This window comes from Lutjanus erythropterus, chromosome 15 (assembly GCF_056507025.1).
Source record: "Lutjanus erythropterus isolate fLutEry1 chromosome 15, fLutEry1.hap2, whole genome shotgun sequence".
Taxonomy (NCBI): domain Eukaryota; kingdom Metazoa; phylum Chordata; class Actinopteri; order Lutjaniformes; family Lutjanidae; genus Lutjanus; species Lutjanus erythropterus.
In genome coordinates this window covers 25,444,302-25,462,137 of record NC_139331.1, presented here as the reverse complement: position 1 = coordinate 25,462,137, position 17,836 = coordinate 25,444,302, and the positions used below count along the sequence as shown (strand labels likewise).

The window sequence follows — 17,836 nt, the reverse complement described above, 5'->3', positions numbered from 1 at the left end:
TCTCCTCTGCTTTGTCTCAGTCTTTGAAATAGTTGTATTCTACAAATAGAGTGAAAGAAAAGTTAAGATCAGCCCTCACTCCATTGTAATTTATATTGTGACTAACTTCTTGGTTGTAAAAAAGAACTAGAATTGTTCCTTGTCATGACATCTGTAAGCTTTTGCTTTCATTTTTGAGTGCAAAACATTCACCAGAAAAAAATGTGAATGCTTGTATTTCATATCGTTGGCAATTGACCATGTTATGAACAGGATAATCAACTTATCGGGTGGTTCTTCACCTCCCTGTCGTACCTTCAAAGAATTTAATGCACATCTACACGTTAGTTATTCCTTACTTATTAAGAATTATAGACTGTCAGAACATAATCTGTGAACTATTTTATTATTTTATTTGTTGAACTCCAACTCTTTTTATAGAATAAAAAAAGATCATTTAAATGAATAAATCTGAAGAGTCACTTATTTCATAACCACTGACCTATGACATATTAAAAGCTGAAAGTTATTGACTTGACATGAACCGAACTGACATTTTAAAATCTTGCTTCACACAACACAAGCACCAAAATGACCTCATCTCCTCTGTCTTGGGTCCTTGACTTCTGAACACAACACAGGTATGCCTAAAGACTGTCAGAAAATGAAGATGTATTTGTCTGATCCGGACATAGCTGTGTGACAGCCAGTGCACCCCCCCCCCGGAGACAGCCTCACGCCTTGGGGCAAGAGAGTGACACACACACACACACACACACTCACACACAAACACTGTCCAAGGAGGAGTCATGGGGCAAAGGGGAGGAGAGGGAGCGAGCACAAGAGGAAAGGGAGTGTATTTCTTTCTCTAAGTCTCAAACACACACCTTCCCTCCCTCCTACTAAGAGTCACACACACTCGAGTGTTCAGTTGCGCAGTCAGTCACACACAGGTACACAGGATACTGAGGTCGGGTGATACAGAGGACAAGACACAGAGACACTGGTTGCTCACAGACACTGACATATGTGTGGCTCCTCTCAAGGCTTCACAGTAAGTGTGCAACAGCTTTTTCAAAACATTTAAATTAATCATCCTGATTTTTTTTAAAGTAGGGATTTGAGTTTTTATCTATCTGTTGATTCATTTTTTGCATGATGACACTGTCTCGTGAATGTCAGAGTGGGGTGAAGAGTGCTTTCGAGAGTCAACCTGTTGCATGTCGTCCTGCAAGCCACAGCTGTGTGCCTTTGACTCATGTCGCGCTTTTCAGAGTATATTTTATGCTGTGTCACAGGCTTTGACCGTTTCGGGGTGAGCTGTCACACTTGTGACAGTCATTCCGAGTCAGCTGTGGTGACACACTTCAGAGAAAAATAGGGTGAACTGGCGTCCATAAATCTCATCTTTCTGCACTTTTATTTGCATTTTTCCTCTTGTTCCCTGAGAATGAGTTGACATTTTTTTGATATTGCAAAGTATTTGCCACTATTCCATACATGCATGTCACATTAGAGTGTGAGTTTTCTGATTATGTAACTCAGGTTTTTTAAAAATCATCAGAAGGGGATGGGAAATGAAAGATTTGTTGATATATAATTGTTATATACTCATATTGCGTGTGCTCAGCATGTGCTTATAATTGCAATTAAGTCTTACACTGTAAAAAAATCATAGAGGAATTTAGTGGAATCAGCTCTCTTTTCTCATTAACTTAACATAAATATACAAGCTTTATTTGTTCAAGTTAGTTAAACTCAAAGTCAATAGTGTTTATTTTCAGAACACTTCAGAACTTATAAACATGAATTGTTCTGACTTGTGGTCTTTTGACTTGAAATGATGAGTTGAATGAATGTACTGCAGAGTTCAATCAACTCATTAAATTAAGTTTCTAAAGAAACACAATTATCATATCAGCAGACTTCCCAGCACGCATTGTTGGAGAGTTAAAACTCTCCTGAGACCCTTCTTTTTATCATTTAAAGAAAACATATATGATAAAAAGTTGAAAATGTGAACGGAAATCAAAAGTATGTTTTGTTTATTGTTGGTCTTAAGCTTATTGAATGTGTAGAACTGAATTAATATCAAATTTATTTAACTAGAAGGGTTTATTTGTTTCGAATTGTTACAAAATTACCTCAACTCTTCTTTTCAAATTCAGTCAACTTAAATATTTAAGGCAGGCTAGAAACTAATGTTGTAAGTTAAATTATTTTTACAGTGCAAGATTTGAGTTGAGTTCAGTTTCACCTCAGGAGGAAACATAAGTCACATGAGAACCTACCAAATATTACTAACCACAGACCTTATCTACTGCTATCTCTGAGACAAACTGATGAGTCTGAAAAAGGAAGTTGTCAGCATTGTCTTTTAATCACAAGCTGCCTGTCTGTCTTCTTCTTCTCTTTCACTCTTCACCATTTCGCCCCATCAGTGTGGGGCACTCAGCCTTTGTCAGGACTGAGCTACCTGACAACAATCTTCCTGAGAAGGGAGGGATATAGACAGACAGGCAGAAAGAAAGAGAAAGAGAGTTCGGTCCTGGCTGTCAGCCAAGTTTCAGAGGAAGTCTGGTCGATTCACTGGGAACGCTGATTTCCTCGTGAAAGTGGTCCTGCTCCGGGGCTGACGTCCACAGGAACCTCCCTTATAGCCCAGGGGTTGTGATTTGGAGAGTCACAGGATGTATGGGACAGTGAGGGCAATGGGGCAGCGAGCACGAAGGCTCCCCTTTGAAGTTTGTTTGTCCGGTAGTAGCAGTCGATGGGAAAGTCAGATTCCTCCTCAACATCCCCAACTTGCTGCTGCCTCCTCTGTGTCACATCTCGCACTCAGGAGTCTAATTTTAGCCCCATTCAAAACTTGACTTCCCTTGGTGCTTCAGCTGTTGTTTGTATTGTCTGTGTTTTTTCCATTAAATTTGTGACATGAAAAGAAAAGTTCAAAGGAAAAAAGGTGTCTTTGCTCGATAATTTGATGTCACTCAGTGCTTTATGTCTCCATCTTTTCTGCAGGCCTCCTCCTCTCAGTGCACCACAGCCATGTTAACCACAGAGAGGCCACCGCAGAGCTCAGGGATCATCACAGCACCCATGCCAGAGATGCAGGACGTAGACATGACATCATGGAGCGAGGCAGACTTTGAGGAGAAGTGCACTTACATTGTGAAGGATCAACCTCTGGAGCAAGAGTCCGAAAACAACAACAGGACGCGAGCTGAGAGGTCCTTACCCAGAAACCTGGCCCTGAAGCATGGCCACAACTCTGCAGAGGTAACGCAGCAAAGCAGACCTTTTGTGTGTTATTCAAATCATCCAGGAAAGTGGAATTTTAAGGCACAAAGGGCATAAATCCTTACCCTAACCCTGATCCAATCCCAACCCTTGAGCCCAGATCATGATTTACTAGAGTAGTTTTGGTGCCTAAACCTAACCAAACTGTGTCAGAAAACTGGACATAATAATAAAAAAAGAATCTGTAGATAATAAGTCAAGTAAGTCTGAAGAATAAGAAAAAAAAAACCTGGCATAAATCTTTCTGCCTTTCTAACAGGTGGTTAATGGTGCATTTTGACCCAAACCTGGATCTTTTCGTATAACCAAGTAGATTTGATGCCAAAACCTGCAATAACTGCAATAGAAAGCTGGAATAATAAAAAACAACTATAACTATAACTATAGATAATGAGTCAACTATATCTAAAACTCTTGCAGAAAGTCTTTCTAGCATGTGGTTAATGGTCCATTTTGACCCAAACCATGATCTTTTCCAGGCAGTTTTGGTGCCCAAACCTACCTAAACTGCAACAGAAGACCAGACATGATAAAAAAAAAAAAATCTGTAAGTAATATGTCAACCAAGTCTAAAAATCTGTCAGAAAGCACTTTCTGGCAAAAAAAAAAATCTTTCTAAGACATAGTTGAGGGTCTGTTTGACCCAAACTATGACCTTTCCAACTAAACTGTGATAGAAAACCGGAAATAATAAAAGAAAAAACAAGCTGTATATAAAGGTCAACTAATTCTGAAAGTGAGTCAAAAGTAAGCTTTACATGGGGCGGAAGTCCTGTGCCCAAACCACTCATCCACCACAACCTGCCCCCATTGTGGACTAGTCACTCTTTACACTACATCCCCTGACTACTTTCTATCAGAAAGCCCTTTGTGGCAGTAAACTTTCTTGGCTTTCTGATAGAAATTTGCAGAAAGTCCTGAAGGTTAACTTGTCCCATGTACAGGTTTAAGGAGTTGTCACTATCCTGTTTAAAAAAAAACAACAAAAAACAAATATATCTAAGTGGTATCTAAGCATGTACTGTAGCTGTTTATGTTTTGTGTAACCGCCAACTCTTTGCGTCACTCCGACATCCTTCCATCCACTCATCCATTCTCAGGCGGGAAGTACTTGACATGTTGTTGTCTAATTTCAGCCTTTCCTCTCTGCTCTGTATGTGTTGAGGCAAAGAGAAAGGCATCCCCCCCTCCCCTTTCAGTCGGCCCACAGCCTGGGGTCTCTATGATTAGTAGCTACCTCAGATTCCCAACCCTTTGTCCCAGCACACAATTACACCATAAAGCAGAGCACCAGTACAGGGACCCACCTTATGGACGACACTATAAACAATCCTCTGGATAGTGCTGGCACTAATAGTGATTTAAAGGGATTGTTTGGATTATTTGATGTAGGCTTGCATGTGGTACTTATTAGTAATCAGTGTATTACCTACAGTAGATGGTGGTCGGCACACTCCCACTTCAGAGATGCAGATAGGAGCACCAGCATAGAAGCTAAACAATGAGGTCCACATTAAAAAAAATAATCAATGTCAGTTTTGCTGTACACTATATTTAGAATATTTTCACCACTTTACTTTGCCATCAGACAGCTTTTTTCTAATGGAAAACTGCTGTTATATAAGCCAAATATTGCTCTCTTTTAATCAACCAAACTCCATAGGCGAAATCAGTCATTTTACCTCTCAGAACACAGGAGTTTCTGATCTTCTGCTGCCTCAGTTAGTTTGTTTGTTTGTGTTACTGTGTGACTTTGGTGTTTTTAAGTGCTTGTTTGGATTCACACAATAACACAAATAAACTAATACATCAAGGCAGATTCACCTGCAACTCACATATTCAAGGAGTTAAAATTGGCGATTCTGCCTATGGAATTTGGTTGATTTAAAGAGAGCAATATTTTCTCATAACAATTTATGTTTAACTGGATGGTGGAAGGTGTAGGAAACTGCAGGTAGTGTTGTGGATACATGATAAAAGATTAAGGCAGTAGACTTTTCATGGACAGGAAACATTAGGTCTCCCTATGCAAGATTCGGGTTGAGCCTCTGTAGACGAAAGGTGGTAGTCAGGCAAGATCAGAGGAAGTAGCCCAGGCGTCTGCAGCAAAATACCTGCACTACCACTTTAACCTTCTAATAAGGCCTGTCTGGAGTCTGGAGGACACCAAAGAGCAGTATACGTTACAGTAATCTGCGACACAAGGGCACCTCAAATGGAGCCGTCAGACAAAGCCAAAGGGTAAAACTAGCTGGATAAACTGGAGATAAACTCTATGGCTAAGCATGCCGTGGTTGATCCAGCTACATACACTATGCCAGTGTCGCTGCAAGATGAAAGAGAGAGCACATTACCATTGCTTTAGGGGATTTGAACACGGAGCTCAAGGTGCAGTTGACTGGCCGGGGTGTGCCCGTGACACCTTATACTCTCTTCCACACCCTGGAGGCTTGAGACGGAGGGGTGAGTTTCACACCTGCAGGTAGCAGAACAAGAGTGGTGGTGAAATTTTAATATGGTGGAGAAACTAAAGATAAGTCGGGCTATTGACTTATGAAATATTCAGCATGTGAAGGGATGAAGACATTCTGTCACAGTCGAACAAAGTTCTCATTTTCTCTGTGGAAGATGTGTCATGACAGCCAGCATAAACAGAGGGGGAGACTGGGGACGGTTATAACGCTTTTTGCATTTTTTTTTCTCAGTCACTATTTGGACTAGACTGACCAAATCTTGTTATGTTAAACTTACATCTATCTGCTAATTACCCATACGGTTTAAAGACAATTACATATGATACACCGTTTGCAATCTTTATTTGAAAGGAAGAAGTCGGATGTTGTAACTGATCCTAACCCTGAGAACAGTTGTAGCACAATCAGAGGATGGTTGTAACATATTAAAAATAGATTCATTTCAATTATCAACATTTGCTTTTTGACTTAATAAGCATAGTGTTCTGAAAATATGCATTGTTTTACAGCAATACTATAGATTATTTATTTATTCAGTAATACTCACTCTTAGAAATAAAGGTGCTTATTAGAGAACCTTGTTTGTTCTTGATAGAACCTCTCATAAAGGTTTTACTTGGAATCCTTTCAGAGGGTCCTGCCTAGTACCTAAGATAAGGAGTTATACCAAGAACATCTGTGAAAGTTTCCACTTGCAACCCCCTACAGCAGTTCTACAGAGAACCCTTCTATGGTGTAATGGTTCCACACAGAACCCTCTTCTATCCAGAACCCTTCCTCCTAAAAGTGCTAACAAAGACCCTAGGACACTTTCACCTAGCACCCACCCAGAGTGTTCTACTGAAGACCATTTTGTATTCCAAAAGTTTCATTTAGCACCTACTCAGATGGTTCTATTGAGAACCATTTGATATTCCAAGGGTTTTATCAGGAACACAACCATTTTTAAGGGTTTTTATATTTAAGGGTTTCACCTATAACCCTCTTGTTTTCCGAGGGCTCTGTGAAGAACTATATTGTATTACATAGATGAGCAGCATTTTTTTTTTTTTTTCATCCTCAAGAGCTTTCTTCCAAAAAGGGTTCTTTGGATGGTAAGGGTCCTTAATGGAACACTAGTCTTAAAAAGAACCCATGATAAAATTTTTCTTCAAAAGTAGGTTCTACAGAAGCAAATGGTTCTGGGTAAAACCTCAGTCCTTCAGAAAGAGACATTTTGGAAGCTTTATTTCTACGAGTGTACTGTGAGTCAGTGCATTATCACAGATGCACAATGCAAATTGTTATTTAAAATGTATATTTGTAATTTGGTGAACTATTGTTTTATGTGCTCCACAAAGATTAGTGTGTGTTGAAAAAGACTGTTGTATGGTCTGTTAAAATGTGGCTTGGAGGACAACGTACTGCAACCGCCCCCACTCTGACAGTCATGACACAACATCATGTGCTAGCTAGATACACTGACCTAGACTCATGCTAACCATTTCACTCATAAGTCAACAAAACAATGATTCAAACTAAGTAAGTGTTGATTAATTCTCACAAAAGGTCAGGACAGTGTGCTAAAAATACAGCTCCCCAAAATTAAATTGCTTTAATTCCACCAAAACAAATTTTTAAATAAATGCAGCAGCAGTTGTTGAATGTGTCTGCTGACTTCCTGGTGGGCAGAGGGTCTAACTGAGCATGTGCAATATGAGTATCATCACTCTAGCATGTTTCTTGTTGCAACTGTCCCCAGTCTACCCTAATAATAACTTATCATTGCTTGGTTGCTTATTTCCTTTTTTCTGGAGATTCTCAAGGGACAATTTTCCAGTGAACTGACCTGATCCTTTTTGGTTAATCACCAAGAAACAAGCCGGGGGTGGAGAGCCAGATAAGAAGGGCTGCTGTATTCCCAAGAATCTCATCCCTCTAATTATGTTTTCCAACTCTGAGTGCATCCGGCTGCTGGCTCAGGCCTCCAATTTGAGAGCGGACTCTGCTGTTTGACGATTTTAATGTCCTCCTTCTTGCTGAACAGGTGCTTGGGGTGACCAGTAAGGAGCTGATTCCTAAGGGAACACGTTTTGGCCCTCTGGTGGGGGAGAGCTACACCAATGAGACGCTGCCGAAAGACGCTGACAGGAAGTACTTCTGGAGGGTGAGTGAATCTGTTACATGTGAGTGTCTGGATTTGTGTACTTGCATGTGAAATTCATCTGTTCTTAAAGCATTCACATCCTGTATCTCCATCTGGAGACGCTGCTGTGGCTGTAGTGTGGCACGAGTTGTGCAGCTGTGGTCAAAGTCTGACATCCTGTGAAAGTATGACTCTGCCTTGCCAGCAATGGGGTATCTTTAAAAGCCGCTATGATCAGATGGGTTTACATGTGCATGCACTGTTCCCTGCATGTCTGAGGTCACACACACAGCTGTTTGGTTTCAGTGACGCAGCGGTTCTCCTCTCTCCCCGCTTCTCTCGGCAGTGGTATCACTGCCAGTAAGTACGCCATAGACATGTCCTCGCTGCTCCAGACTCACAAACTCTCACACTGACTAAGCAAGGAAGTGGCTTTGAGCCTGAGAACCGTTGTGTTACAAATGAGCAGCATCAGGATATCTTCCATTACACACAAGCGCCCGTGTCATTTTACAATGTAGAGTCAGCAACCTTGAAATCATGCAACACCAACCAAAACTTGCTACAGCCATAACACAGACAATCTGTTAACATTACAGCCATGAGTCAAGTGAGTGCACAGCTTCAAAGAGCAGACAGCATACAGATTTACAGACCTAAAGACAGGGTGAAATGACTGTTTAAATAAGCTGAATTTAAGGGGAAAATCCCAACTATCTCTTTGTCACGTGCTTTTGTCAATGGTTATGTACTTGCTCTGTGCTTATATATATATATATATATATATATATATATATACATATATATATATATATATATATATATATACATATCATCAACCTGCCAGGGACTGCAGATGAAAATTAGCCTGTATGGCTAAATCTGGCATTTACATGATTTAAGTGATCATGTCAATTAATGTGCAGTGTCCCTTCTTAAATAAAATAAACATAAAGTTTTAGATTTTTGTAGGAGCAGTGAGAGGTGTAGCAAGCTAAATAATATACTGCTGTGGACAGAGTTGACAGCAAAATTTATTTGCTTAAAAAAAAGGTGTACACTATATTTAGAATATTTTCACAGCTTTACCTTCCCATCAGACAGTCTTTTCTGACAGGAGACTGCTGTTATACAAGCCAGATATCGCTCTCTTCAAACCAACCAAACTCCGTAGGCGAAATCAGTAATTTTACCTCACAGAACATGGGACTTTGCTGGTCTACAGCTGCATCGATCAGTTTGTTTGTTTGTATTATTGTGTGACTTTGGTGATTTAATGGGTTTGTTTAGATTGACAAAAGTCACACAAAAACCAAAACTAACAAACAGATCCAGCAGATCCAAGCAGCAGTAAACCTGCAACTTCTGTGTTCTGTAAGAAAAAAAATACTGTTTTTGTCAGTGGAATGTGGTGGCTTTGGAGAGAGCAATATATGTTTTACATAATGGCGGTTTCTGGCAGCAAGGTAAAGTGGTGAAACTATTATAAATATAGGCTAAAATACCTTTTTAGTGCTGACTCTACAACACATTGTAGGTTTGTCATGGTACCACAACTTCAATACGTTACTAGTAAAAAAGAAATGATACTTAATAACTCTTTCAAAACCACAACAAAAAAGTACACACTGCTTCTACAGAAAAGGTCACAGTCTTAAATGAGGTCTTGAATGAGCACTTCGGTACTTTCGATACTATCGACTGTTAATATTGTAATGTTTTGAACAGTGTGGCATTGAAAAGCTATTAAGTATCAATACTTTTGACAGGCTTCATACACGAACTGGCAAGTACCTCACACCCCACTTCAAAAAGCCCTAACTGTCACTTTAAATAGTTTTATTAAATGTCAGCAGATGCAGCAACGATTCCCCCGTAAAGGTGATAGGTGAGAGTGTTAGTGGGCGAGATCGTATATACCCAATACTACAATCCAGTCATACAGTGAATTCTTGCTCAGTGTTTCGTAACCCTAGATGACTTGTGAGCCGCAAACAGTTGGCAGGCCTGCTCACAGCTGAAAGAATAGACAGTATTTACCATAAAGACATCAGGAAACTTGTGTGATATCATGGTTTCAGATTCAGCGCATGTTACGATGTTGATTCGTCATCAACTGAATAATGTCTCGTCTTGGTCTCTCACACTGTAGATCTTCTTGGAGGGCCATTTACACCACATCCTGGATGGTTTGAATGAGGAGCAAAGCAACTGGATGCGTTACGTCAATCCAGCCTGTGCTATGGAGGAGCAGAACCTGGTGGCGTGCCAGAATGGTTTGGACATCTTCTTTTACACCATCAAACCTCTTCAGCCAGGCCAGGAGCTCCTGGTGTGGTACTGCCCTGAATTCGCCCAGCGCTGTAACTACCCTCCACTGGGTCTGCTGGCTATGGACAAGAGTGGTAAGTGTGTGAGTAGTATTAGTGTCCATTTAGGATTTGTGCAAGGTCTGAGTGTTTCTGGACACCTTTAAAAGGATAGTGCGGATATTTTGAAGTGGGGTTGTATGAGGCATATAATGAGTGGATTACCTACAGTAAATGGCAGTCGCCATGCCCCCAGTTTGGGAGAAATAAGGGATCCAAAATGGTTCTTTCAAATGAGCTGGGAACCTCCCAGGACCCACCCAGAACCATCTGCTTCTGAAAAACCCTTTTTTGAAAAAAGGGTGCATTAAGGGTTCTTTGTGACGCTGAGAGTTCCATTAAAGAACCCTTTTTGGAAGAAAGAGTTCTTCATGGATTCTTGAAACCATGGGTTTTCTTGTGTTTTTAAGTAATCCATAGAATACAACATGGTTCTATGTAAAACCATCAGAAGACAAGAAGGTAATGGCTGAAACCCTTATAAAAAAAAATGAGATCCCCTGGACAGGTTCTACATGACACCCTTGGAATACAAAAGGGTTCTTTATAGAAACCCCTGGGTGAGTTCTAGATGAAACTAGAAAGGGTTCTTGCAAGAACTCCCTTGGTGGGTTTCTGATGAAACCCATGGAATGCAAAAGGGTTCTCACTATAACCCCCTAGGCTGGCTCTAGATGAAACTCTTCTTCCAGAAAGGGTTCTGGGTGGAACCAGTACACCATAGAACATATTTTAACCACATTAAAAATATCAATATCAGTTTAAATGTACGCTACATTTAGAATATTTTCACCACTTTACTTTGTGGTCCAACAGGGTTTTCTGACAGGAAACCCACCTCTACCTCTATCAGCTAGTTTGTTTGTGTTATTGAGTGACTTTGGTTAATCTGAATTAACCCTTTAAAGCATCGACGTCACACAATAAGACAAACTAACCAACCGATTGAGGCAACGGTAAAGTAGCAACTCTTGCTATGCAGGCTAAAAACTACTGATTAGTCAAAGGCGTCTGGTGCATGGAACTCATCTCGTGCCCACGCTTTGAGACATATCTGTTGTGTACTGTCATTGTGGAGTGAGGTTCCAAATCAAAGTGTCGGCCGACTGACGCACTCTTTGTGTGGGTGTTTAAGAAGTTACTCAGTCACACCCACGGCCCTTTTGTTAAAGCAGGACACAAAGGAGGATAGTAGAAACCTGAAAGTAGAGAGGGTCTGTCTTCAGGTAAAGCCAAGTAAGATGAGACCAATTTCAGGACTTTAGGCAATGTTTCAGTTTCCCTTTTTTTTTTTTACTCCACATAGAAACACAGCTGGCAGCTCTCTCTCTCTTTGACACACAAAGCATTCGGCTTTCATTCACAAACAAAGAGTGCACATGCTAACAGAGAGACCGCGTGCACACACCAAAATACTCATTTACACACATGCTCTCACACATGCTCACACAGAAGAGGCTGCCTGAGGTGCTGACAGCATTCTGGCATGACTCCTCTTATTTATTTGGCTCTTAAGGAGGAAGAGAGGTAGGAAGCGCTCCAGTGACTACTTGAACTTCCTGACAAGGCGACCCGCTGACAGATTGATATCTCACTGAGTGTCGGCTGTTTGTTTGCTGAGAGCTGGCCCCTCAAGAGAGGGGGGCAGGGTAACTCAGGGTAGATAAGGGTTGCTCTGTGTTTGAGTGGGTTGATGTTGATTGTGTCTAAGAGTAGGTGAAATGTACATGCATACTTCTGTATTTCGTTTCCCTCTGTTTGTCATCTTGTGTCCTTTGTCTTACTCTGGAGTAAGTCAGTTAAGCAGAATCTCTCCTCGTGACTTCCTGGGCATAAAGTTGAAGGATTTGCTCAGATTAAATCCAGATTGGGTGCAGATTTTGCAAATGTGCGTAGAATTCAGTGGAAAATAAATGTTGATGTGTTGCCACAGGTATATTTTCCGCTCCATCAAGCATGTTTTAGGATTTAACTTTACTTTCAGATAAAAAGCAGTTTGTAATCCTGTGTATATTGTCCTGCATGTGGTGAAAAAATACTTATAACTGGTCATACTGTACCCACTAACTCCGCGCTATCTGTATCCTGATCAGACGCCCATTGTTTCACATGTGGTGTCCACTTTCATAGAGAGCGAGGGCAAGTCTGGGAGACAGACCACAGATCTTATAATCTTTAAAGCATGAAGCAACCGGCTGCACTGAAAATAAAGATGCACATGATCACATTATTTCAAAATTAGGTTGACTTTGTTAAAGTGGAGTTGTATGAGATACTTAGTCTCAGATAGTCAGTGTATCACCTACAGCAGATGTCACTCGGCACACCCCTGGTTAAGAGAAGCAGAGAGGGGTGGAGGCTGGGAAGCCAACCAATGTATTGCTGTGGACAGAGTCAGCAACAAAAGATATTTAAGCCACTTAAAAAAGGTCCACCTAAAAAAATTCTCAGTTTAAGTGTACACAATATTTAGAATATTTTTACTGCTTTACGTTGCCATCAGACAGCTTTTTCGGATGGTTAACCACCATCCTATGAGCCAAATATCACTCTTTCCAAACCAACCAAACTCCATAGGCAAAATCAGTAATTTTATCTTGCAAAACACAGGAGTTGCTGGTCTGCCACTGCGTCAGTCTATTAGATTTTTGTTGTTATTTTCACATTATCACTTAACTGATACTGATTTTTTTCATGTAGACCCATCCAAAACACATAAACATTCTGTGCACACTTGCACACTCAAAACCAATCATAGAGTAAGACCCATGTGACGGCACTTTAAGCACGTTGTGCCTCAGGCCTGAACAGTTTTCCCATGTGAAGCTGATTGTGGTGATCATTCTTGTTCTAATGAACGGTTAAGAAAAAAATTCAGGACAGTTGTGGACAGAAAAAAAAAATCAATATCAAACCCCACGTGGATCGTTTTAAGGTGGCTGAAGTCCATTTTGCTGCTGACCTTGGCCACAACAGTTCATTGCTCAGCTTTTGTGCTGGTGCCCCTTGCTGTTTCTCCAAACTGTGGGCGTGCTAACTGACATGTATTGTGGGTAATACACTGGCTATGGATAAGTACTTCATACACCCCACCCCCGATATCATGGGTGTATGTGTCACACAACTGATAAACTGTTTATATTTACTGTAAGTCTAAAAATGATTTCACCCATTTCTGATGTAACTTCTCTATTTTTTTATTCCTCCCACAGAACAGAGCAAAGTTCAGGAGAAGACAACAGCAAGACGAGGACACAGCGTTTCTGAAATCCTTAGAGACGAGCCTTCCAGATCCCTGACAACCTGCCCCAGACATCTGGATAGTCAGACCCACATCTCAGCGGTTTTTCCCCTTTGTCCCCGTGTTGTCTACCCAATCCAGCCCCACTCAGAATCTATCCATGGCCATAGATATTCAAGTCTGCCATCATGTAGCCCTCCAGCTGCCAAAAGGCCAGCTCTAAGTAGTCCTGTCCCCTCCAGTTTGCACTTCACCCTTCAGCACAGTCAAGGCCCTGTTCTAGCCAAACCTTACCAAGAGCCTTCTTTGCCTGATCGAGTTCATCCTGCTCTGAGGCACGGTCCCTATCTACTGCCTCACTACTCACTGGGCCTGAACAGCATTCTACCTCATTCATACCCATTCTACAGCGATCGACTGAAGCCTCACTTAACACTCTCATCTCATTTACTGCCTTTTGACGGCTACACGCACTTCCTTCACCCTCTGGCCAACGGACACAAAGACTTGTCACTTGCACTATCCAACAACACCAAACAAGACCTCATTCGTTCTGCAGCTAGTGAGCTCAAAGACAACAAGGACCTCATATCCAAACGGACAAACTACCTCAGGATGGCCTCGGATGACCTCAGAGATTTCAAACACTCTCCAACCGTCAACGCAGACCTCAGTATACCTGCTACATCCAGTGCCTCACCCATGGTCACCTCACTCCGAAGAGCTGTGCCCTCTCTTGCACCTGGAGGATGCTCGCCACCAGTGGGCATGGCCGCCTTTTCAGACCACCTCCCCTCCAAACCCACGGCTGCCACTCAGAGCAATACTGAGGATGCCGTGGACCTCAGGAAGACCAAACGGGGTGAGCAGATTATCGGCTACAAGACTCTGTCTTACCCTCTCACCAGGCACAATGGAAAGATCCGGTATGACTGCAACGTCTGTGGAAAGGTGTTTGGGCAGCTGTCCAATCTCAAGGTTAGTCCCTTTTCATCATAGCAAAGCAGGGTGAGGAAAGAAGTGGTCAAAGAATATCAGAATTAACCATCCACTCTTTAGTTTCTTGAGTTTGACAGAGTAGGTAAATGTAGATAATCATGTCTGACATGCCGTCCTCAGGTCCATCTGCGAGTGCACAGCGGAGAACGTCCCTTCAGGTGTCAGACCTGTAATAAGAACTTCACTCAGCTGGCCCACCTGCAGAAACACTACCTTGTTCACACAGGGGAGAAGCCTCATGAATGCAAGGTATGGATACAGCAGTTAAAGAAATAGTTTGCCATTTGGGGAGATATTTATATCACTTTTATGTCTGTATGGTAAATATGCAGTTGGGCCCAGCAGTCAGGCAGCTTAGCTTACCATATATATCAGAAACAGGAGACAGCTATCCTGACTCCGTCAACAGGTACCAAAATGTGTCTACCAGGACTTCTAGATCTAACTAATTGACAATTGAGTTAGTTAACAATTTATGTAGATTTGCTGGCAAGTTACCTAGTGTTTTGCTAACGTTAACTTATAGCTACTACAAGGAGTTTTTAACTGCTTATGAACTCTCACTTTAATACTGATGCCTCCATATGTCCTACATAAGCAAACAATACCAACCTCAATAAGATCAGCTATTTCTATATTGTTATTCTTAATGCCTGCCACAGGGTTGAATTCTCCTTTAAATCAGATTAAATGAGCCTGTGTTTCCCAGGTGAAGTTACAGTGATTATTATTAGTAGTTAACTGGTTAAACAGAAGAAGGAGGAGATTTTTCCTTAGATAATTTCATTTTAATATTTTGTGATTACAGTGAAGGAAATACTTCTGCTTTTTCTCCACAATTCTACATCAATTGTTAGTTAGCTTCTACAACAATTGTTAGCTTGCCTGTAACAGCTGATGCTAATTTTAGCAAAATGCCATCTAACTGTCCAGCTAATCTACCCGAACTGTTAGGTAGCTAGTTATCTCGCTAATGTAAAATATGACTGTATGCTGCTTTTACAGATCTTTCAGCAACATCTTTTAACCATCATCAAAATTTGGTTTTCTTTTCAACATAATTGAGCCTAGCACACACCATATCTAAGTATAGGAAACAGGAAAGGAGAATGTTGACCAAAGTTTCCAAAAGGGGTCGTATTAACAAAGGGTCGATTAACATATTATATCTTGTTTGTTCAATAACTGTGACTGAGACAAAAAAAAAAAAATCCAGAAAATTCAAAAACATATTCTCCTTGGCTCTGTTTCGACACAGGTGTGCCATAAGCGATTCAGCAGCACAAGCAATTTGAAAACCCACCAGCGCCTACACTCAGGTGAGAGGCCCTATCAGTGCAAGCTCTGCCCAGCCCGCTTCACACAGTTCGTCCACCTCAAACTCCACAAACGCCTCCACACCGGAGAACGACCCCACAGGTGTCCTCGCTGCCCCTGTGCCTATCTCCACTACTGCAGCCTACAGGTTCACCTCCAAGGCTTCTGCCCTCTCTCTCCCACAGCCTCCCGCAGACACTCGCCGGAGGAGCTGCATCGAGTCAACTCTGAGATCGAGAGGTTTGACATGAGCGAGGCGGCGGAGCAGCTTGAGGCCATGGCAGCAGAAGCTGAGATGGACAAGGGGAATGTTTTTGACCTAATAAAGCAGATGGAGACTCCCACCTCTGGCCACCAGGAGGGCGCCAAAGAGGAGACTGAGCTGAGCATCTACAAAGCAAAGGAGTGTTCTGCCATTCAGCTGCATCATGGCAGCCCTCTACCTCTGCATCCAACCAGCATAAAGCTGGAGTCAGGCTGCATATCAGAGCCCTAAGACAGCCTTGCTAATCCAGCCATATAATCCTTACAGGTCAGATCAGCAGCTGTCTGTTACTGCCCTATTTGAAGTAAAGCCTTATCTCAACCATGGATTGCCTAGCCTATACTCTGAGGCTGTAGCATGTGAAGAATCAAGACTTTACCAGCATGGCCTGGGGCCAGTGACTTTTCTGATTTAATGTGTACATGTTTGTTAATTTATTCCATTGCTAATATTAATCTAAAATGTATAAAATAGAAATTTCTGCCATTTGTTTTGTATCTCCAGAACATCTTCATGGAACAACTAAACATGTGATTATGCATAAACATATTGCGTTTATCTGTGGTTTCATTGTGTGAGACTGTTTCTTCTTATAATGACAATTACTGTACAGGCATGACTGTAGTGTAAGTGGGCTTAGTGTTAAAGTGATAACACACAAGAAACCTCACTTGTTTGTGTTTAACGTAGAGCTCTGACCTGATGTGGGGAGTTGGTGATGTAGATAAACATCCTGTTATGAGTCTTGGAATACTCACCGTCAATATGTGTCAGCCTTCACCCTGGAAAAAAACACAACAAACTTTGTACACACAGCTATATTTTAGTTTCAGTATTGATCAGCTGACAGCCAATAATCTCACATCAAGTGATTGTGAGAGGTTATTCCGATATATAAAAACAAAGGTGTTAGATTATTTCTGAGTGGCACTTCTTTTAACTAAAACACAAGCTGACTATAAAAGACAGCATTTACCAACCATACGCTTTATCGATGTGTGTGAAAACATGTAGCCTATGAATGCTGCACACAGACATAAAAATATTACAACACATTAGGTTTGGGCAATATATCGATAATATATTGATATCGTGATATGAGACTGAATATCTTCTAAGATTCTGGATATCATGATATGGAAATAGTGTTGATTTTACCTGGTTTTAAAGGCTGTGTTACAGTAAAGTGATATACTTTTCTCAATTTATCAGATTGTTCTAGCTGTTTTATTATTTGCACTAATCCACTGTGTTTATAGTTTGTAAAATCACCAATCATCCCTACAATATTGCCGCAGTATCGATATCGTGGTCTTTGCTCAGTAATATTGTGATATTAGATTTTGTCCATATTGCCCAGCCCTACAACACATTGTGACAGAAGGCCAGGCATGCTGTGTGACCCTCTGTGCAGTATGTTCCTCAGATTACAACTTAAAAAGGGTGTCGGGTGGCACATTGTTCAAAGTGGCCATCAAATGATGAGACAACTCGCAACTTACACGACATGCATCTTCAATGGTGATGACACACTCCTGATCAGGTCACAGTTAGTGTGCCTACCAGCTGCTCTGGAGCTGAACCCTGCTGTGGAAGAGTGGAAGAAGAAAGTCCCAATGGGAATCAATAAAATAATATATCTGTTAACTTCAGGTGTCTTATTATATTTTCCTTCATAAATCATAAACTACTTGAAATATTCTAGTCATCTTTTGATATAAAAAATGTATGTGTGCACCAATAATAATACAATTAATATATTTTCAC

At 41.2% G+C, this 17,836-nt stretch overlaps 1 protein-coding gene across 2 annotated transcripts; it reads left to right on the top strand.

Annotated features, from left to right (window-relative positions):
* The first annotated feature begins 862 nt into the window (after positions 1-862).
* Positions 863-16,627, top strand: prdm1c (PR domain containing 1c, with ZNF domain). Of its 2 annotated transcripts, XM_084737709.1 has the most exons (8): positions 863-1,033; positions 3,001-3,258; positions 7,780-7,899; positions 10,031-10,283; positions 13,460-14,466; positions 14,608-14,736; positions 15,746-15,806; positions 15,990-16,627. In XM_084737709.1, the coding sequence occupies exons 1-8, from the start codon at positions 1,007-1,009 to the stop codon at positions 16,298-16,300; spliced, it is 2,166 nt and encodes a 721-aa protein (XP_084593835.1). In that variant the 5' UTR covers positions 863-1,006; the 3' UTR covers positions 16,301-16,627. The 2 variants fall into 2 exon arrangements, with proteins under 2 accessions (XP_084593835.1, XP_084593834.1); XM_084737708.1 differs by having other exon boundaries at positions 866-1,033; positions 15,746-16,627.
* The last annotated feature ends 1,209 nt before the right edge of the window (positions 16,628-17,836 follow it).

Coding starts and splice junctions, on each gene's coding strand:
- prdm1c (XM_084737708.1), top strand. CDS start 1,007: ATGTGTGGCTCCTCTCAAGGCTTCACA. Junction 3,259..7,779: donor ATGGCCACAACTCTGCAGAG/GTAACGCAGCAA, acceptor CTTGCTGAACAG/GTGCTTGGGGTGACCAGTAA. Junction 10,284..13,459: donor GCTGGCTATGGACAAGAGTG/GTAAGTGTGTGA, acceptor TTCCTCCCACAG/AACAGAGCAAAGTTCAGGAG.